General features: G+C 59.3%; 5 protein-coding genes across 9 annotated transcripts in view; all 5 read right to left on the bottom strand.

Annotated features, from left to right (window-relative positions):
* Window positions 1-1789: 1789 nt before the first annotated feature.
* LOC125701052 (protein MANBAL-like) overlaps window positions 1790-19921 on the bottom strand; it is a 19933-nt gene continuing 1801 nt past the window's right edge. The window contains exons 1-3 of one of the 4 annotated variants that reach the window (XM_048962507.1): window positions 8659-8909; window positions 2768-3238; window positions 1790-2299 (exon numbers count right to left, since the gene is read on the bottom strand). In XM_048962507.1, coding sequence (XP_048818464.1) covers window positions 2192-2299; window positions 2768-2917 — 258 coding nt within the window. In that variant the 5' untranslated portion in view covers window positions 2918-3238; window positions 8659-8909 and the 3' untranslated portion in view covers window positions 1790-2191. Of the gene's footprint in view, window positions 2300-2767; window positions 3490-5408; window positions 5461-8658; window positions 8910-19921 lie in introns of those variants that run through there. The other 3 variants (XM_048962505.1, XM_048962504.1, XM_048962506.1) reach the window with 3 other exon arrangements.
* On the bottom strand, window positions 7210-8629 carry LOC125701050 (protein MANBAL-like). The gene is made up of 2 exons (XM_048962503.1): window positions 8188-8629; window positions 7210-7719 (listed from the first exon to the last, which is right to left on the bottom strand). The coding sequence occupies exons 1-2, from the start codon at window positions 8335-8337 to the stop codon at window positions 7612-7614; spliced, it is 258 nt and encodes an 85-aa protein (XP_048818460.1). The 5' UTR covers window positions 8338-8629; the 3' UTR covers window positions 7210-7611.
* On the bottom strand, window positions 12637-14238 carry LOC125701046 (protein MANBAL-like). Its single transcript, XM_048962499.1, has 2 exons — window positions 13615-14238; window positions 12637-13146 (listed from the first exon to the last, which is right to left on the bottom strand). The coding sequence occupies exons 1-2, from the start codon at window positions 13762-13764 to the stop codon at window positions 13039-13041; spliced, it is 258 nt and encodes an 85-aa protein (XP_048818456.1). The 5' UTR covers window positions 13765-14238; the 3' UTR covers window positions 12637-13038.
* The window catches only part of LOC125701044 (uncharacterized), a 22825-nt gene continuing 17144 nt past the window's right edge, over window positions 14241-19921 (bottom strand). The window contains exon 2 of one of the 2 annotated variants that reach the window (XM_048962495.1): window positions 14241-14336. The gene's annotated coding sequence lies outside the window, so the exon portion shown is untranslated. Of the gene's footprint in view, window positions 14337-19660; window positions 19759-19921 lie in introns of those variants that run through there. The other variant, XM_048962494.1, reaches the window with a different exon arrangement.
* On the bottom strand, window positions 18059-19656 carry LOC125701047 (protein MANBAL-like). The gene is made up of 2 exons (XM_048962500.1): window positions 19037-19656; window positions 18059-18568 (listed from the first exon to the last, which is right to left on the bottom strand). The coding sequence occupies exons 1-2, from the start codon at window positions 19184-19186 to the stop codon at window positions 18461-18463; spliced, it is 258 nt and encodes an 85-aa protein (XP_048818457.1). The 5' UTR covers window positions 19187-19656; the 3' UTR covers window positions 18059-18460.

Genomic DNA, 19921 nt, shown 5'->3' with positions numbered 1-19921 from the left:
TTTTTCCTTTGCTTTTCTTATCTTTTCTTTTTTCTTTTCTTTTGTCTTCTCCTCTCTTCTCCTCTCTTCTCCTCTCTTCTCCTCTCTTCTCCTCTCCTCCCTTCCCTTCCCTTCCCTTCCCTTCCCTTCCCTTCCCTTCCCTTCCCTTCCCTTCCCTTCCCTTCCCTTCCCTTCCCTTCCCTTCCCTTCCCTTCCCTTCCCTTCCCTTCCCTTCCCTTCCCTTCCCTTCTTTTCCCTACCCTCCCCTATCTCGGGCTCCGGCTCAGCAAGGTGCCCTCGTGCACTCGCAGCCCTTTTTCTTTCCTTTCATTTCTTACTTTCTTCCCCTCCCCTCCCCTCCCTTCCGTTTGCTTTCTGTCCACACTCAGTCTGCACACCTCCAATGGACATGCCTGGAGAAGATCACCTAAGCAGGCAATAAATGGCTTGTGCTGTGCTTCACTGCTTTGTGCTCCTGAAAGACACTGATTTGTTTTGCCCTTTCCTAAGCCCCAGGTATCAGGAGGGCCCGGCTGCCTTTGCTGCGGAGCCTTATCACCCCACAGTCTGAAGACTTGCGGGAAAAGCTCAGCAGCTCCGTAGCTGCCAAGGGAAGATTTCATGCCCTGGCCTTCATACAGCCCGGCTCTCCCCGCTCTGCTCTGCGCTCCTGCCATCCCCTGCAGCCCCTGTGCTGCGACAAACACGAGCGCGGCTCGGGCCCAACGCCCTCCCTGCTGCACGCCCTCTCACGGCCCCATGTGCTGCACCCACACCACTGCCCCAGCCCCGCAGCCCTCCTGCCCGCAGCGCAGCCCCACGCACCGGCCTCGGCCCCAGCCCCGAGGAGCTGTTGGAGCTGACTCAGCCCCCGCTGCATCCACACCCAAACCTAACACGCACTAACCGCTCCTAAACACTCCGTTTCCCTCCTTTGCAGCCAGCTCCTTGGCTGCACGCAGCCCCACAGTCCGCTCTTTCCTCTCCAGCAGTGCAGCACGCAGGCGGGCAGGCAGGCAGGCAGGCAGCAGAAGGCAGTGCCGTGTAGCACGCTGGACCCAGTGCACCGTGCAGGCTCCTTTGTGGAAGGAGGAAGACTGACGCGCCAATCCAAAATGGCAGGCAGACACTCTTGACGTGCAGCCTCTGCTCTCCTCTCCTCCCCTCTCTCGGGCTCCGGCTCAGCAAGGTGCCCTCGCAGCACCCAGACGCTCCACACGCGCCGCTGCCCATGACGCGCTCGAAGCCATTGCAGCTGAAGCAGCGCAGCACGGCTCGCTGCCCTCCCGGCTCACGCCTGAGCTCTGGGCCCGAGGCGCGCTCACCTGCAGCCCTCCCGCTGCCCTCTCCTCCTGCCCCACTCCCAGCGCTGCTCTTCACACCAGCCCACCCGCACTTGAACTCCTCGCGGCTCAACGGCAGCCTGACGTGCAGGCCACGGCTGCCCGCAGCTGCAGCTGGCCTTCCCAGGGCAAGCAGGAACAGTCAGTGCTACAGAAGGCTGGAAAAGCCACCAGGCAAGCTGGAGAGACAAGCTCAAGGGGCTGAGTGCAGGGACACCTTTCTTCCTCGCGCGCTGCTTCCTCTCCTTTTGTTTCTCTCACTCCTCACAGAGCAAGCTGATGCTCACACTCTTCGCTGGCACTTACGCTTTGGCTGAAAGGCCACCCCTTGGGAAGACCAACATGGAAACGCGGGAAAAGCAGCTCCATCTCCAGGGAGGGACGTGAAGCCGGCTGGTTCATCGCCCTGCCACTGCCAGCCCAAGCCAGGCATGTTTTGACCAGCTACTGAAAGAGGCAGCACCAGGTTGAAAAGGTTTCTTTCCCTTTTATTTTAAACTAAGGGATTTGGGTTGCATTTTGTAGATATGTCAACAGACAGTAAGATAGCCAGGATACCGCTCATGACCAACCACATGCGGTAAGTTCACCTCATCATCAACATTCTGAAACAGCTATCGAGCTGAAGGACCCTGAAGGAATGCAGCGTCCCCAGCTCTTGCCAGACATGAAATCCCGCACAGGCAAAGTCCGATTTGTTGGTCACGCATCAGAAGCCCTTCCAGCTTCCTCAGTTCCTCTCCAATGTCCATGCAAGGGAAAGCACGGCCACGCCACAAAACCAGACGTACAGTGCGCTGCCTTTGGAGCACCTCTCACGAAGCATTCCCGCTGCTCCCTTTGGCCTTTGAGGCTTAGCGCTCAAGCCCTCACCGTTTCTTTTTGCTTTCCTTCTTGCCTTTCTTGCTCAGCTGTGCAGCACTTGCCTTTGGTTTCTTCACCGTCTCCCAAGTCTTAGACTCCAAGCCGTCCGAGTCCTACAGGAATCAATTCACAAACAGTCAGGGAACTTTCTGACAATTGCCTGACAGCTCGCTTTGGGAGCTCAAGTCACCTGACTGGGCAGCTTTGGGTGCCAGCGCTGCACATTGCCTTCCTGACATCAGGGCACAACAGAAACTCCACCTCTCTCTTGTTCCCCAAAATCCCACGGAAGCTACAGTCTACAGGCCTTGCCTGCAAGGCAGTCCCTGCACAGGGGGACGCCCTGCCTGCCACTCACAGCCCACAGAAGCAGCAGCAGCACGACGATAAGATCAGCTTGCACCTCCAGGCTCCTTGCGTGCCACCAGGAACAGCACGCACGCCCAAGGAAGCGCAGAACAAACTGCCGCACTCTCAGCAATGCCGCGGCGCGCTACCGTAGGCAACGGCTCCAGCTGCTTCCCTCCCAGCCCATTTCCTCAGCACTTCTATCAACCTCTATCAAACAGAGCGCTACTTACTGTCTCTGGGCACTTGGGAACTGGCAGCATTATGGCCAACACGCACACAAGCTGGAAAACGGCTCCAAAGAAGAGGCCGTAGCGCAGCACGTTCTCCATCAGCGTGGGCTCAGGGATCTCAGGGGGCGAGAAATGCAGCTCAGCGGCCATAGCGCAGACAGCCTGCTGCTCTGCTGCTCTCCAGGAGGCTGCTTTCTACAAGGGGCAAACGAGAGCCATCATTCCATTCGTGCGCTCCGACGCTGCGACTTCCTGCTAGCAAAAACTCCCAGCCTGACTCACAGACGTGCTCTCAAGATAGCCTTGGTCTTCCGACCCAACCACAAGGAGGGACGCCAAACTTGCACGGCAGCAAGAGCTGAACAGGCAAGAATCAACTTCTCCCTGAGCTTGATCACACACGCACGACCACTGTCTCAGTACCACTAACAACAATAGTATTCATACCATCACTTGCACATTTGCATCTACCTGGCTACGTACGTGTTCACGGCCTTGCTGCTGCTGTGCCGTACGGCACCAAGCACAGCAGTAAAGCACGCAGAAAGCCCATCTGCTGAGGACAGGGGGATGAGCTGGGCTCACGCCTAAGCACTGCTTACTGCAAAGGAAGGCACACCTACCTGGCAACGGCCACGCAGGATGCTCGACACACACTCACACACGGTTCTCCTGGGGCCCAACGCAACGGCGCAGCCACTCACACTCTGCTCCTCGACGGTCTGCAACACAAAAGTCACAAGCTGGAAATTCAATCCATCCAAGATGCCATCGGGCCTCCGTGCTCACGGCACTCGCACTCATGTCTTCGCATGATCAATCAGGCGTGTGCTTACCGAGTGAGCGCTGCTCACTGCCACTCGACACCAGCAATCTACCCCTAACTGTCAAGTATGAACAGGAACCTATGCCTAACACTAAAAGACTACAAGTAACCTATGCCTAACTCTAACTCAAGAACAGGAACCTATGCCTAACACTAAAAGACTAAAAGTAACCTACGCCTAACTCTAAAATACGAACAATAACCTACTCCTAACACTAACACTAAACGCTAAAATCAACAACAACAACTAAACAATAACTGCCGCAGCATTTAAATGGGAAGAGGAGAACTTGGCTCCCCAGGAGGCTCGGAGGAGGAGCTGATGGAAACTCATGCCACCCAGCTAATGCTGGGGGCGGGGGCCGCGCAGCGGGTAGGGAGCCGAGCGCCTGGACCAGCGACGGTGGAGCTGGGACATCGCCAATGCGGGGCCTGGCACGGTGGTGTGGTGCCAGGCCAGCTGTGCCGCAGGCGGATCCACCTCCATGGGCTCATCTGCAGGTGGATCCACCTCCATGGGCTCATCCGGAGGTGGATCCACCTCCATGGGCTCCACGGAGGTGGTCACCGCGCTGGCCCAGGCGCGATGGAAACGCACTCTCTGCCCCCTCCTCCGCTTGATCTTAAGGGCGGCCCCCCTCCTCCTCTTTGCCTCTGGGAAGCCAAGCTCCCTCTTCCCATTTAAAATAGGGCAAGCATCGCCCCTCGCTCGCTTCACTCCAGCCATGGCTGTCATGAGCTCTCAGAGCGAGTGCGTTGGCCGGGGCAGCGGTGACCAAGGTGACGGCTGTGATGCGGCGAAGGTTCTAAAATGGCAGCCGCACTGCTGGCAATGGCGTTCCACATAGCATGAGGAGGGGGCTGCAGGACAGGGCACCGGACGGCAGCTAGAAGGCACTCCCTGTGCCCAGCGGGCAGCCCTTCTCTCCGGAAAGCAAGAGGCCACACAGGAGCCGGCCCCGAGAAAAGGGCCCTCGGCCTCCTTCATCCTCTCCCTGCTTCCACACGGGAATCTGTTGGGGCTGGGACACGCAGCACACGGCGCCATGTTCAGGGGCCTCCCGAGCCCAGCGCCAACAACAGCAGGCTCCAAAGCGCACCTGACTACGCCTGCCTCCTGGCACACACAAGCTCCGCTTTCCACCTTAGCATCCAGCGCCTCTTCTTGCGCCTCACGGCTGGGGATTCAACCATTCCCTACAATCAATACCGCCAGCTGCATTTTCATTACAATCACTCTGACTCCATTCCACATCCACGCACAATGCTGGCACACGCACACAGGGCCACCCTGGCTCACCGATGCTTTGCGGGGACCCGCACAACAGCATGAGCAAGGCAGGCAGAAACGTGCCGTGCTCCTGACTGATGGCAATCTGAAAATCTCCCTCTCCCTCCCCCCCACTCTACTAAGGCAGCACTTCTCCCAAGCGACAAACACAATCACACACAACTGCAGCCCTGGCTCGGCCCGACGAAGCACATCTTCACAAACCTTCTTCCAGCTCCGCACCCTCCGGCCAACACAGCGCCCACGCGCCTTGCTCCACTGCCCGCCCGGGCTTTGCTGGCGACAACTAGGCCCTACGGGGCCTCCTCCTTCACACACCCCAAACACCAACACAGCTCCGCACTCGCACGGCCTTCCCTGAGAGGAAGCTGCCCCCCGACCCCGCACCACTCGCCGGCGCCGCACGCATCGCCTCTGCGTGCCGGCAGCACCGCCAGCTCCTCCCCCGAGCGCCCCTCCATGCCCCCGCACCCAGGCCCGACCCCGCTCCCAGCACACAGCCCGCTCCTCCCGGCCCCGCTCACCGGCCCGGCGCCGCCATGCCGCGCTGCCCCGGAAGTGCTCTCCGCCGGCACGAAGCACTTCCTGCCCCGGCCCTACCAACCGCCTGCGGCGTCACGTTGCTAAAGGCGGCCTGGGGGCGGCCTGGGGCCTGGAGGAGGGGGAGCGGCAGCTGGGGGGGTCCGCTGCCGGATTCCCCTCGGGTGGCGCCGGCGGCATGCAACTTGTCTTCTTCCTCTTTTCTGCCTTTTCCCTTTTCCCCCTTTGGCTTTCCTTTGCCTTTCTTTTCTTTTCCTTGCTTCTCTTTCTCTCTTCCCCTTCACATTTCCCTTTGTCTTTCTTTCATTTCTTACTCCCCTCCCCTCCCCTCCCTTCTGTTTGCTTTCTGTCCACACTCAGTCTGCACACCTCCAATGGACATGCCTGGAGAAGATCACCTAAGCAGGCAATAAATGGCTTGTGCTGTGCTTCACTGCTTTGTGCTCCTGAAAGACACTGATTTGTTTTGCCCTTTCCTAAGCCCCAGGTATCAGGAGGGCCCGGCTGGCTTTGCTGCGGAGCCTTATCACCCCACAGTCTGAAGACTTGCGGGAAAAGCTCAGCAGCTCCGTAGCTGCCAAGGGAAGATTTCATGCCCTGGCCTTCATACAGCCCGGCTCTCCCCGCTCTGCTCTGCGCTCCTGCCATCCCCTGCAGCCCCTGTGCTGCGACAAACACGAGCGCGGCTCGGGCCCAACGCCCTCCCTGCTGCACGCCCTCTCACGGCCCCATGTGCTGCACCCACACCACTGCCCCAGCCCCGCAGCCCTCCTGCCCGCAGCGCAGCCCCACGCACCGGCCTCGTCCCCAGCCCCGAGGAGCTGATGGAGCTGACTCAGCCCCCGCTGCATCCACACCCAAACCTAACACGCACTAACCGCTCCTCAATACTCCGTTTCCCTCCTTTGCAGCCAGCTCCTTGGCTGCACGCAGCCCCACAGTCCGCTCTTTCCTCTCCAGCAGTGCAGCAGGCAGGCGGGCAGGCAGGCAGGCAGGCAGGCAGCAGAAGGCAGTGCCGTGTAGCACGCTGGACCCAGTGCACCGTGCAGGCTCCTTTGTGGAAGGAGGAAGACTGACGCGCCAATCCAAAATGGCAGGCAGACACTCTTGACGTGCAGCCTCTGCTCTCCTCTCCTCCCCTCTCTCGGGCTCCGGCTCAGCAAGGTGCCCTCGCAGCACCCAGACGCTCCACACGCGCCGCTGCCCATGACGCGCTCGAAGCCATTGCAGCTGAAGCAGCGCAGCACGGCTCGCTGCCCTCCCGGCTCACGCCTGAGCTCTGGGCCCGAGGCGCGCTCACCTGCAGCCCTCCCGCTGCCCTCTCCTCCTGCCCCACTCCCAGCGCTGCTCTTCACACCAGCCCACCCGCACTTGAACTCCTCGCGGCTCAACGGCAGCCTGACGTGCAGGCCACGGCTGCCCGCAGCTGCAGCTGGCCTTCCCAGGGCAAGCAGGAACAGTCAGTGCTACAGAAGGCTGGAAAAGCCACCAGGCAAGCTGGAGAGACAAGCTCAAGGGGCTGAGTGCAGGGACACCTTTCTTCCTCGCGCGCTGCTTCCTCTCCTTTTGTTTCTCTCACTCCTCACAGAGCAAGCTGATGCTCACACTCTTCGCTGACACTTACGCTTTGGCTGAAAGGCCACCCCTTGGGAAGACCAACATGGAAACGCGGGAAAAGCAGCTCCATCTCCAGGGAGGGACGTGAAGCCGGCCGGTTCATCGCCCTGCCACTGCCAGCCCAAGCCAGGCATGTTTTGACCAGCTACTGAAAGAGGCAGCACCAGGTTGAAAAGGTTTCTTTCCCTTTTATTTTAAACTAAGGGATTTGGGTTGCATTTTGTAGATATGTCAACAGACAATAAGATAGCCAGGATACCGCTCATGACCAACGACATGCGGTAAGTTCACCTCATCATCAACATTCTGAAACAGCTATCGAGCTGAAGGACCCTGAAGGAATGCAGCGTCCCCAGCTCTTGCCACACATGAAATCCCGCACAGGCAAAGTCCGATTTGTTGGTCACGCATCAGAAGCCCTTCCAGCTTCCTCAGTTCCTCTCCAATGTCCATGCAAGGGAAAGCACGGCCACGCCACAAAACCAGACGTACAGTGCGCTGCCTTTGGAGCACCTCTCACGAAGCATTCCCGCTGCTCCCTTTGGCCTTTGAGGCTTAGCGCTCAAGCCCTCACCGTTTCTTTTTGCTTTCCTTCTTGCCTTTCTTGCTCAGCTGTGCAGCACTTGCCTTTGGTTTCTTCACCGTCTCCCAAGTCTTAGACTCCAAGCCGTCCGAGTCCTGCAGGAATCAATTCACAAACAGTCAGGGAACTTTCTGACAATTGCCTGACAGCTCGCTTTGGGAGCTCAAGTCACCTGACTGGGCAGCTTTGGGTGCCAGCGCTGCACATTGCCTTCCTGACATCAGGGCACAACAGAAACTCCACCTCTCTCTTGTTCCCCAAAATCCCACGGAAGCTACAGTCCACAGGCCTTGCCTGCAAGGCAGTCCCTGCACAGGGGGACGCCCTGCCTGCCACTCACAGGCCACAGAAGCAGCAGCAGCACGACGATAAGATCAGCTTGCACCTCCAGGCTCCTTGCGTGCCACCAGGAACAGCACGCACGCCCAAGGAAGCGCAGAACAAACTGCCGCACTCTCAGCAATGCCGCGGCGCGCTACCGTAGGCAACGGCTCCAGCTGCTTCCCTCCCAGCCCATTTCCTCAGCACTTCTATCAACCTCTATCAAACAGAGCGCTACTTACTGTCTCTGGGCACTTGGGAACTGGCAGCATTATGGCCAACACGCACACAAGCTGGAAAACGGCTCCAAAGAAGAGGCCGTAGCGCAGCACGTTCTCCATCAGCGTGGGCTCAGGGATCTCAGGGGGCGAGAAATGCAGCTCAGCGGCCATAGCGCAGACAGCCTGCTGCTCTGCTGCTCTCCAGGAGGCTGCTTTCTACAAGGGGCAAACGAGAGCCATCATTCCATTCGTGCGCTCCGACGCTGCGACTTCCTGCTAGCAAAAACTCCCAGCCTGACTCACAGACGTGCTCTCAAGATAGCCTTGGTCTTCCGACCCAACCACAAGGAGGGACGCCAAACTTGCACGTCAGCAAGAGCTGAACAGGCAAGAATCAACTTCTCCCTGAGCTTGATCACACACGCACGACCACTGTCTCAGTACCACTAACAACAAGAGTATTCATACCATCACTTGCACATTTGCATCTACCTGGCTACGTACGTGTTCACGGCCTTGCTGCTGCTGTGCCGTACGGCACCAAGCACAGCAATAAAGCACGCAGAAAGCCCATCTGCTGAGGACAGGGGGATGAGCTGGGCTCACGCCTAAGCACTGCTTACTGCAAAGGAAGGCACACCTACCTGGCAACGGCCACGCAGGATGCTCGACACACACTCACACACTGTTCTCCTGGGGCCCAACGCAACGGCGCAGCCACTCACACTCTGCTCCTCGACGGTCTGCAACACAAAAGTCACAAGCTGGAAATTCAATCCATCCAAGATGCCATCGGGCCTCCGTGCTCACGGCACTCGCACTCATGTCTTCGCATGATCAATCAGGCGTGTGCTTACCGAGTGAGCGCTGCTCACTGCCACTCGACACCAGCAATCTACCCCTAACTGTCAAGTATGAACAGGAACCTATGCCTAACACTAAAAGACTACAAGTAACCTATGCCTAACTCTAACTCAAGAACAGGAACCTATGCCTAACACTAAAAGACTAAAAGTAACCTACGCCTAACTCTAAAATACGAACAATAACCTACTCCTAACACTAACACTAAACGCTAAAATCAACAACAACAACTAAACAATAACTGCCGCAGCATTTAAATGGGAAGAGGAGAACTTGGCTCCCCAGGAGGCTCGGAGGAGGAGCTGATGGAAACTCATGCCACCCAGCTAATGCTGGGGGCGGGGGCCGCGCAGCGGGTAGGGAGCCGAGCGCCTGGACCAGCGACGGTGGAGCTGGGACATCGCCAATGCGGGGCCTGGCACGGTGGTGTGGTGCCAGGCCAGCTGTGCCGCAGGCGGATCCACCTCCATGGGCTCATCTGCAGGTGGATCCACCTCCATGGGCTCATCCGGAGGTGGATCCACCTCCATGGGCTCCACGGAGGTGGTCACCGCGCTGGCCCAGGCGCGATGGAAACGCACTCTCTGCCCCCTCCTCCGCTTGATCTTAAGGGCGGCCCCCCTCCTCCTCTTTGCCTCTGGGAAGCCAAGCTCCCTCTTCCCATTTAAAATAGGGCAAGCATCGCCCCTCGCTCGCTTCACTCCAGCCATGGCTGTCATGAGCTCTCAGAGCGAGTGCGTTGGCCGGGGCAGCGGTGACCAAGGTGACGGCTGTGATGCGGCGAAGGTTCTAAAATGGCAGCCGCACTGCTGGCAATGGCGTTCCACATAGCATGAGGAGGGGGCTGCAGGACAGGGCACCGGACGGCAGCTAGAAGGCACTCCCTGTGCCCAGCGGGCAGCCCTTCTCTCCGGAAAGCAAGAGGCCACACAGGAGCCGGCCCCGAGAAAAGGGCCCTCGGCCTCCTTCATCCTCTCCCTGCTTCCACACGGGAATCTGTTGGGGCTGGGACACGCAGCACACGGCGCCATGTTCAGGGGCCTCCCGAGCCCAGCGCCAACAACAGCAGGCTCCAAAGCGCACCTGACTACGCCTGCCTCCTGGCACACACAAGCTCCGCTTTCCACCTTAGCATCCAGCGCCTCTTCTTGCGCCTCACGGCTGGGGATTCAACCATTCCCTACAATCAATACCGCCAGCTGCATTTTCATTACAATCACTCTGACTCCATTCCACATCCACGCACAATGCTGGCACACGCACACAGGGCCACCCTGGCTCACCGATGCTTTGCGGGGACCCGCACAACAGCATGAGCAAGGCAGGCAGAAACGTGCCGTGCTCCTGACTGATGGCAATCTGAAAATCTCCCTCTCCCTCCCCCCCACTCTACTAAGGCAGCACTTCTCCCAAGCGACAAACACAATCACACACAACTGCAGCCCTGGCTCGGCCCGACGAAGCACATCTTCACAAACCTTCTTCCAGCTCCGCACCCTCCGGCCAACACAGCGCCCACGCGCCTTGCTCCACTGCCCGCCCGGGCTTTGCTGGCGACAACTAGGCCCTACGGGGCCTCCTCCTTCACACACCCCAAACACCAACACAGCTCCGCACTCGCACGGCCTTCCCTGAGAGGAAGCTGCCCCCCGACCCCGCACCACTCGCCGGCGCCGCACGCATCGCCTCTGCGTGCCGGCAGCACCGCCAGCTCCTCCCCCGAGCGCCCCTCCATGCCCCCGCACCCAGGCCCGACCCCGCTCCCAGCACACAGCCCGCTCCTCCCGGCCCCGCTCACCGGCCCGGCGCCGCCATGCCGCGCTGCCCCGGAAGTGCTCTCCGCCGGCAGGAAGCACTTCCTGCCCCGGCCCTACCAACCGCCTGCGGCGTCACGTTGCTAAAGGCGGCCTGGGGGCGGCCTGGGGGCGGCCCGGGGCCTGGAGGAGGGGGAGCGGCAGCTGGGGGGGTCCGCTGCCGGATTCCCCTCGGGTGGCGCCGGCGGCATGCAACTTGTCTTCTTCCTCTTTTCTGCCTTTTCCCTTTTCCCCCTTTGGCTTTCCTTTGCCTTTCTTTTCTTTTCCTTGCTTCTCTTTCTCTCTTCCCCTTCACATTTCCCTTCTTCTTTCATTTCTTACTCCCCTCCCCTCCCCTCCCTTCCATTTGCTTTCTGTCCACACTCAGTCTGCACACCTCCAATGGACATGCCTGGAGAAGATCACCTAAGCAGGCAATAAATGGCTTGTGCTGTGCTTCACTGCTTTGTGCTCCTGAAAGACACTGATTTGTTTTGCCCTTTCCTAAGCCCCAGGTATCAGGAGGGCCCGGCTGGCTTTGCTGCGGAGCCTTATCACCCCACAGTCTGAAGACTTGCGGGAAAAGCTCAGCAGCTCCGTAGCTGCCAAGGGAAGATTTCATGCCCTGGCCTTCATACAGCCCGGCTCTCCCCGCTCTGCTCTGCGCTCCTGCCATCCCCTGCAGCCCCTGTGCTGCGACAAACACGAGCGCGGCTCGGGCCCAACGCCCTCCCTGCTGCACGCCCTCTCACGGCCCCATGTGCTGCACCCACACCACTGCCCCAGCCCCGCAGCCCTCCTGCCCGCAGCGCAGCCCCACGCACCGGCCTCGGCCCCAGCCCCGAGGAGCTGATGGAGCTGACTCAGCCCCCGCTGCATCCACACCCAAACCTAACACGCACTAACCGCTCCTCAATACTCCGTTTCCCTCCTTTGCAGCCAGCTCCTTGGCTGCACGCAGCCCCACAGTCCGCTCTTTCCTCTCCAGCAGTGCAGCAGGCAGGCGGGCAGGCAGGCAGGCAGGCAGGCAGCAGAAGGCAGTGCCGTGTAGCACGCTGGACCCAGTGCACCGTGCAGGCTCCTTTGTGGAAGGAGGAAGACTGACGCGCCAATCCAAAATGGCAGGCAGACACTCTTGACGTGCAGCCTCTGCTCTCCTCTCCTCCCCTCTCTCGGGCTCCGGCTCAGCAAGGTGCCCTCGCAGCACCCAGACGCTCCACACGCGCCGCTGCCCATGACGCGCTCGAAGCCATTGCAGCTGAAGCAGCGCAGCACGGCTCGCTGCCCTCCCGGCTCACGCCTGAGCTCTGGGCCCGAGGCGCGCTCACCTGCAGCCCTCCCGCTGCCCTCTCCTCCTGCCCCACTCCCAGCGCTGCTCTTCACACCAGCCCACCCGCACTTGAACTCCTCGCGGCTCAACGGCAGCCTGACGTGCAGGCCACGGCTGCCCGCAGCTGCAGCTGGCCTTCCCAGGGCAAGCAGGAACAGTCAGTGCTACAGAAGGCTGGAAAAGCCACCAGGCAAGCTGGAGAGACAAGCTCAAGGGGCTGAGTGCAGGGACACCTTGCTTCCTCGCGCGCTGCTTCCTCTCCTTTTGTTTCTCTCACTCGTCACAGAGCAAGCTGATGCTCACACTCTTTGCTGGCACTTACGCTTTGGCTGAAAGGCCACCCCTTGGGAAGACCAACATGGAAACGCGGGAAAAGCAGCTCCATCTCCAGGGAGGGACGTGAAGCCGGCCGGTTCATCGCCCTGCCACTGCCAGCCCAAGCCAGGCATGTTTTGACCAGCTACTGAAAGAGGCAGCACCAGGTTGAAAAGGTTTCTTTCCCTTTTATTTTAAACTAAGGGATTTGGGTTGCATTTTGTAGATATGTCAACAGACAATAAGATAGCCAGGATACCGCTCATGACCAACGACATGCGGTAAGTTCACCTCATCATCAACATTCTGAAACAGCTATCGAGCTGAAGGACCCTGAAGGAATGCAGCGTCCCCAGCTCTTGCCAGACATGAAATCCCGCACAGGCAAAGTCCGATTTGTTGGTCACGCATCAGAAGCCCTTCCAGCTTCCTCAGTTCCTCTCCAATGTCCATGCAAGGGAAAGCACGGCCACGCCACAAAACCAGACGTACAGTGCGCTGCCTTTGGAGCACCTCTCACGAAGCATTCCCGCTGCTCCCTTTGGCCTTTGAGGCTTAGCGCTCAAGCCCTCACCGTTTCTTTTTGCTTTCCTTCTTGCCTTTCTTGCTCAGCTGTGCAGCACTTGCCTTTGGTTTCTTCACCGTCTCCCAAGTCTTAGACTCCAAGCCGTCCGAGTCCTGCAGGAATCCATTCACAAACAGTCAGGGAACTTTCTGACAATTGCCTGACAGCTCGCTTTGGGAGCTCAAGTCACCTGACTGGGCAGCTTTGGGTGCCAGCGCTGCACATTGCCTTCCTGACATCAGGGCACAACAGAAACTCCACCTCTCTCTTGTTCCCCAAAATCCCACGGAAGCTACAGTCCACAGGCCTTGCCTGCAAGGCAGTCCCTGCACAGGGGGACGCCCTGCCTGCCACTCACAGGCCACAGAAGCAGCAGCAGCACGACGATAAGATCAGCTTGCACCTCCAGGCTCCTTGCGTGCCACCAGGAACAGCACGCACGCCCAAGGAAGCGCAGAACAAACTGCCGCACTCTCAGCAATGCCGCGGCGCGCTACCGTAGGCAACGGCTCCAGCTGCTTCCCTCCCAGCCCATTTCCTCAGCACTTCTATCAACCTCTATCAAACAGAGCGCTACTTACTGTCTCTGGGCACTTGGGAACTGGCAGCATTATGGCCAACACGCACACAAGCTGGAAAACGGCTCCAAAGAAGAGGCCGTAGCGCAGCACGTTCTCCATCAGCGTGGGCTCAGGGATCTCAGGGGGCGAGAAATGCAGCTCAGCGGCCATAGCGCAGACAGCCTGCTGCTCTGCTGCTCTCCAGGAGGCTGCTTTCTACAAGGGGCAAACGAGAGCCATCATTCCATTCGTGCGCTCCGACGCTGCGACTTCCTGCTAGCAAAAACTCCCAGCCTGACTCACAGACGTGCTCTCAAGATAGCCTTGGTCTTCCGACCCAACCACAAGGAGGGACGCCAAACTTGCACGGCAGCAAGAGCTGAACAGGCAAGAATCAACTTCTCCCTGAGCTTGATCACACACGCACGACCACTGTCTCAGTACCACTAACAACAATAGTATTCATACCATCACTTGCACATTTGCATCTACCTGGCTACGTACGTGTTCACGGCCTTGCTGCTGCTGTGCCGTACGGCACCAAGCACAGCAATAAAGCACGCAGAAAGCCCATCTGCTGAGGACAGGGGGATGAGCTGGGCTCACGCCTAAGCACTGCTTACTGCAAAGGAAGGCACACCTACCTGGCAACGGCCACGCAGGATGCTCGACACACACTCACACACTGTTCTCCTGGGGCCCAACGCAACGGCGCAGCCACTCACACTCTGCTCCTCGACGGTCTGCAACACAAAAGTCACAAGCTGGAAATTCAATCCATCCAAGATGCCATCGGGCCTCCGTGCTCACGGCACTCGCACTCATGTCTTCGCATGATCAATCAGGCGTGTGCTTACCGAGTGAGCGCTGCTCACTGCCACTCGACACCAGCAATCTACCCCTAACTGTCAAGTATGAACAGGAACCTATGCCTAACACTAAAAGACTACAAGTAACCTATGCCTAACTCTAACTCAAGAACAGGAACCTATGCCTAACACTAAAAGACTAAAAGTAACCTACGCCTAACTCTAAAATACGAACAATAACCTACTCCTAACACTAACACTAAACGCTAAAATCAACAACAACAACTAAACAATAACTGCCGCAGCATTTAAATGGGAAGAGGAGAACTTGGCTCCCCAGGAGGCTCGGAGGAGGAGCTGATGGAAACTCATGCCACCCAGCTAATGCTGGGGGCGGGGGCCGCGCAGCGGGTAGGGAGCCGAGCGCCTGGACCAGCGACGGTGGAGCTGGGACATCGCCAATGCGGGGCCTGGCACGGTGGTGTGGTGCCAGGCCAGCTGTGCCGCAGGCGGATCCACCTCCATGGGCTCATCTGCAGGTGGATCCACCTCCATGGGCTCATCCGGAGGTGGATCCACCTCCATGGGCTCCACGGAGGTGGTCACCGCGCTGGCCCAGGCGCGATGGAAACGCACTCTCTGCCCCCTCCTCCGCTTGATCTTAAGGGCGGCCCCCCTCCTCCTCTTTGCCTCTGGGAAGCCAAGCTCCCTCTTCCCATTTAAAATAGGGCAAGCATCGCCCCTCGCTCGCTTCACTCCAGCCATGGCTGTCATGAGCTCTCAGAGCGAGTGCGTTGGCCGGGGCAGCGGTGACCAAGGTGACGGCTGTGATGCGGCGAAGGTTCTAAAATGGCAGCCGCACTGCTGGCAATGGCGTTCCACATAGCATGAGGAGGGGGCTGCAGGACAGGGCACCGGACGGCAGCTAGAAGGCACTCCCTGTGCCCAGCGGGCAGCCCTTCTCTCCGGAAAGCAAGAGGCCACACAGGAGCCGGCCCCGAGAAAAGGGCCCTCGGCCTCCTTCATCCTCTCCCTGCTTCCACACGGGAATCTGTTGGGGCTGGGACACGCAGCACACGGCGCCATGTTCAGGGGCCTCCCGAGCCCAGCGCCAACAACAGCAGGCTCCAAAGCGCACCTGACTACGCCTGCCTCCTGGCACACACAAGCTCCGCTTTCCACCTTAGCATCCAGCGCCTCTTCTTGCGCCTCACGGCTGGGGATTCAACCATTCCCTACAATCAATACCGCCAGCTGCATTTTCATTACAATCACTCTGACTCCATTCCACATCCACGCACAATGCTGGCACACGCACACAGGGCCACCCTGGCTCACCGATGCTTTGCGGGGACCCGCACAACAGCATGAGCAAGGCAGGCAGAAACGTGCCGTGCTCCTGACTGATGGCAATCTGAAAATCTCCCTCTCCCTCCCCCCCACTCTACTAAGGCAGCACTTCTCCCAAGCGACAAACACAATCACACACAACTGCAGCCCTGGCTCGGCCCGACGAAGCACATCTTCACAAACCTTCTTCCAGCTCCGCACCCTCCGGCCAACACAGCGCCCACGCGCCTTGCTCCACTGCCCGCCCGGGCTTTGCTGGCGACAACTAGGCCCTACGGGGCCTCCTCCTTCACACACCCCAAACACCAACACAGCTCCGCACTCGCACGGCCTTCCCTGAGAGGAAGCTGCCCCCCGACCCCGCACCACTCGCCGGCGCCGCACGCATCGCCTCTGCGTGCCGGCAGCACCGCCAGCTCCTCCCCCGAGCGCCCCTCCATGCCCCCGCACCCAGGCCCGACCCCGCTCCCAGCACACAGCCCGCTCCTCCCGGCCCCGCTCACCGGCCCGGCGCCGCCATGCCGCGCTGCCCCGGAAGTGCTCTCCGCCGGCAGGAAGCACTTCCTGCCCCGGCCCTACCAACCGCCTGCGGCGTCACGTTGCTAAAGGCGGCCTGGGGGCGGCCTGGGGGCGGCCCGGGGCCTGGAGGAGGGGGAGCGGCAGCTGGGGGGGTCCGCTGCCGGATTCCCCTCGGGTGGCGCCGGCGGCATGCAACTTGTCTTCTTCCTCTTTTCTGCCTTTTCCCTTTTCCCCCTTTGGCTTTCCTTTGCCTTTCTTTTCTTTTCCTTGCTTCTCTTTCTCTCTTCCCCTTCACATTTCCCTTCTTCTTTCATTTCTTACTCCCCTCCCCTCCCCTCTGTTTGCTTTCTGTCCACACTCAGTCTGCACACCTCCAATGGACATGCCTGGAGAAGATCACCTAAGCAGGCAATAAATGGCTTGTGCTGTGCTTCACTGCTTTGTGCTCCTGAAAGACACTGATTTGTTTTGCCCTTTCCTAAGCCCCAGGTATCAGGAGGGCCCGGCTGGCTTTGCTGCGGAGCCTTATCACCCCACAGTCTGAAGACTTGCGGGAAAAGCTCAGCAGCTCCGTAGCTGCCAAGGGAAGATTTCATGCCCTGGCCTTCATACAGCCCGGCTCTCCCCGCTCTGCTCTGCGCTCCTGCCATCCCCTGCAGCCCCTGTGCTGCGACAAACACGAGCGCGGCTCGGGCCCAACGCCCTCCCTGCTGCACGCCCTCTCACGGCCCCATGTGCTGCACCCACACCACTGCCCCAGCCCCGCAGCCCTCCTGCCCGCAGCGCAGCCCCACGCACCGGCCTCGGCCCCAGCCCCGAGGAGCTGATGGAGCTGACTCAGCCCCCGCTGCATCCACACCCAAACCTAACACGCACTAACCGCTCCTCAATACTCCGTTTCCCTCCTTTGCAGCCAGCTCCTTGGCTGCACGCAGCCCCACAGTCCGCTCTTTCCTCTCCAGCAGTGCAGCAGGCAGGCGGGCAGGCAGGCAGGCAGGCAGGCAGCAGAAGGCAGTGCCGTGTAGCACGCTGGACCCAGTGCACCGTGCAGGCTCCTTTGTGGAAGGAGGAAGACTGACGCGCCAATCCAAAATGGCAGGCAGACACTCTTGACGTGCAGCCTCTGCTCTCCTCTCCTCCCCTCTCTCGGGCTCCGGCTCAGCAAGGTGCCCTCGCAGCACCCAGACGCTCCACACGCGCCGCTGCCCATGACGCGCTCAAAGCCATTGCAGCTGAAGCAGCGCAGCACGGCTCGCTGCCCTCCCGGCTCACGCCTGAGCTCTGGGCCCGAGGCGCGCTCACCTGCAGCCCTCCCGCTGCCCTCTCCTCCTGCCCCACTCCCAGCGCTGCTCTTCACACCAGCCCACCCGCACTTGAACTCCTCGCGGCTCAACGGCAGCCTGACGTGCAGGCCACGGCTGCCCGCAGCTGCAGCTGGCCTTCCCAGGGCAAGCAGGAACAGTCAGTGCTACAGAAGGCTGGAAAAGCCACCAGGCAAGCTGGAGAGACAAGCTCAAGGGGCTGAGTGCAGGGACACCTTGCTTCCTCGCGCGCTGCTTCCTCTCCTTTTGTTTCTCTCACTCCTCACAGAGCAAGCTGATGCTCACACTCTTCGCTGGCACTTACGCTTTGGCTGAAAGGCCACCCCTTGGGAAGACCAACATGGAAACGCGGGAAAAGCAGCTCCATCTCCAGGGAGGGACGTGAAGCCGGCCGGTTCATCGCCCTGCCACTGCCAGCCCAAGCCAGGCATGTTTTGACCAGCTACTGAAAGAGGCAGCACCAGGTTGAAAAGGTTTCTTTCCCTTTTATTTTAAACTAAGGGATTTGGGTTGCATTTTGTAGATATGTCAACAGACAATAAGATAGCCAGGATACCGCTCATGACCAACGACATGCGGTAAGTTCACCTCATCATCAACATTCTGAAACAGCTATCGAGCTGAAGGACCCTGAAGGAATGCAGCGTCCCCAGCTCTTGCCAGACATGAAATCCCGCACAGGCAAAGTCCGATTTGTTGGTCACGCATCAGAAGCCCTTCCAGCTTCCTCAGTTCCTCTCCAATGTCCATGCAAGGGAAAGCACGGCCACGCCACAAAACCAGACGTACAGTGCGCTGCCTTTGGAGCACCTCTCACGAAGCATTCCCGCTGCTCCCTTTGGCCTTTGAGGCTTAGCGCTCAAGCCCTCACCGTTTCTTTTTGCTTTCCTTCTTGGCTTTCTTGCTCAGCTGTGCAGCACTTGCCTTTGGTTTCTTCACCGTCTCCCAAGTCTTAGACTCCAAGCCGTCCGAGTCCTGCAGGAATCAATTCACAAACAGTCAGGGAACTTTCTGACAATTGCCTGACAGCTCGCTTTGGGAGCTCAAGTCACCTGACTGGGCAGCTTTGGGTGCCAGCGCTGCACATTGCCTTCCTGACATCAGGGCACAACAGAAACTCCACCTCTCTCTTGTTCCCCAAAATCCCACGGAAGCTACAGTCCACAGGCCTTGCCTGCAAGGCAGTCCCTGCACAGGGGGACGCCCTGCCTGCCACTCACAGCCCACAGAAGCAGCAGCAGCACGACGATAAGATCAGCTTGCACCTCCAGGCTCCTTGCGTGCCACCAGGAACAGCACGCACGCCCAAGGAAGCGCAGAACAAACTGCCGCACTCTCAGCAATGCCGCGGCGCGCTACCGTAGGCAACGGCTCCAGCTGCTTCCCTCCCAGCCCATTTCCTCAGCATTTCTATCAACCTCTATCAAACAGAGCGCTACTTACTGTCTCTGGGCACTTGGGAACTGGCAGCATTATGGCCAACACGCACACAAGCTGGAAAACGGCTCCAAAGAAGAGGCCGTAGCGCAGCACGTTCTCCATCAGCGTGGGCTCAGGGATCTCAGGGGGCGAGAAATGCAGCTCAGCGGCCATAGCGCAGACAGCCTGCTGCTCTGCTGCTCTCCAGGAGGCTGCTTTCTACAAGGGGCAAACGAGAGCCATCATTCCATTCGTGCGCTCCGACGCTGCGACTTCCTGCTAGCAAAAACTCCCAGCCTGACTCACAGACGTGCTCTCAAGATAGCCTTGGTCTTCCGACCCAACCACAAGGAGGGACGCCAAACTTGCACGGCAGCAAGAGCTGAACAGGCAAGAATCAACTTCTCCCTGAGCTTGATCACACACGCACGACCACTGTCTCAGTACCACTAACAACAATAGTATTCATACCATCACTTGCACATTTGCATCTACCTGGCTACGTACGTGTTCACGGCCTTGCTGCTGCTGTGCCGTACGGCACCAAGCACAGCAATAAAGCACGCAGAAAGCCCATCTGCTGAGGACAGGGGGATGAGCTGGGCTCACGCCTAAGCACTGCTTACTGCAAAGGAAGGCACACCTACCTGGCAACGGCCACGCAGGATGCTCGACACACACTCACACACTGTTCTCCTGGGGCCCAACGCAACGGCGCAGCCACTCACACTCTGCTCCTCGACGGTCTGCAACACAAAAGTCACAAGCTGGAAATTCAATCCATCCAAGATGCCATCGGGCCTCCGTGCTCACGGCACTCGCACTCATGTCTTCGCATGATCAATCAGGCGTGTGCTTACCGAGTGAGCGCTGCTCACTGCCACTCGACACCAGCAATCTACCCCTAAC

The sequence above is a fragment of the Lagopus muta genome, chromosome 16 (assembly GCF_023343835.1).
Source record: "Lagopus muta isolate bLagMut1 chromosome 16, bLagMut1 primary, whole genome shotgun sequence".
Taxonomy (NCBI): Eukaryota; Metazoa; Chordata; class Aves; order Galliformes; family Phasianidae; genus Lagopus; species Lagopus muta.
The sequence above is the reverse complement of the archived record's forward strand: the minus strand, read 5'-3'. Positions and strand labels throughout refer to the sequence as shown.

Excerpts from the sequence above, each read along its gene's own strand:
- LOC125701050 (XM_048962503.1), bottom strand. The coding sequence starts at position 8,337 with ATGGCCGCTGAGCTGCATTTCTCGCCCCCTGAGATCCCTGAGCCCACG. Across the intron at positions 7,720-8,187 it reads TTCCCAAGTGCCCAGAGACA|GACTCGGACGGCTTGGAGTC; the intron begins GTAAGTAGCGCT and ends TGATTCCTGCAG.
- LOC125701046 (XM_048962499.1), bottom strand. The coding sequence starts at position 13,764 with ATGGCCGCTGAGCTGCATTTCTCGCCCCCTGAGATCCCTGAGCCCACG. Across the intron at positions 13,147-13,614 it reads TTCCCAAGTGCCCAGAGACA|GACTCGGACGGCTTGGAGTC; the intron begins GTAAGTAGCGCT and ends GGATTCCTGCAG.
- LOC125701047 (XM_048962500.1), bottom strand. The coding sequence starts at position 19,186 with ATGGCCGCTGAGCTGCATTTCTCGCCCCCTGAGATCCCTGAGCCCACG. Across the intron at positions 18,569-19,036 it reads TTCCCAAGTGCCCAGAGACA|GACTCGGACGGCTTGGAGTC; the intron begins GTAAGTAGCGCT and ends TGATTCCTGCAG.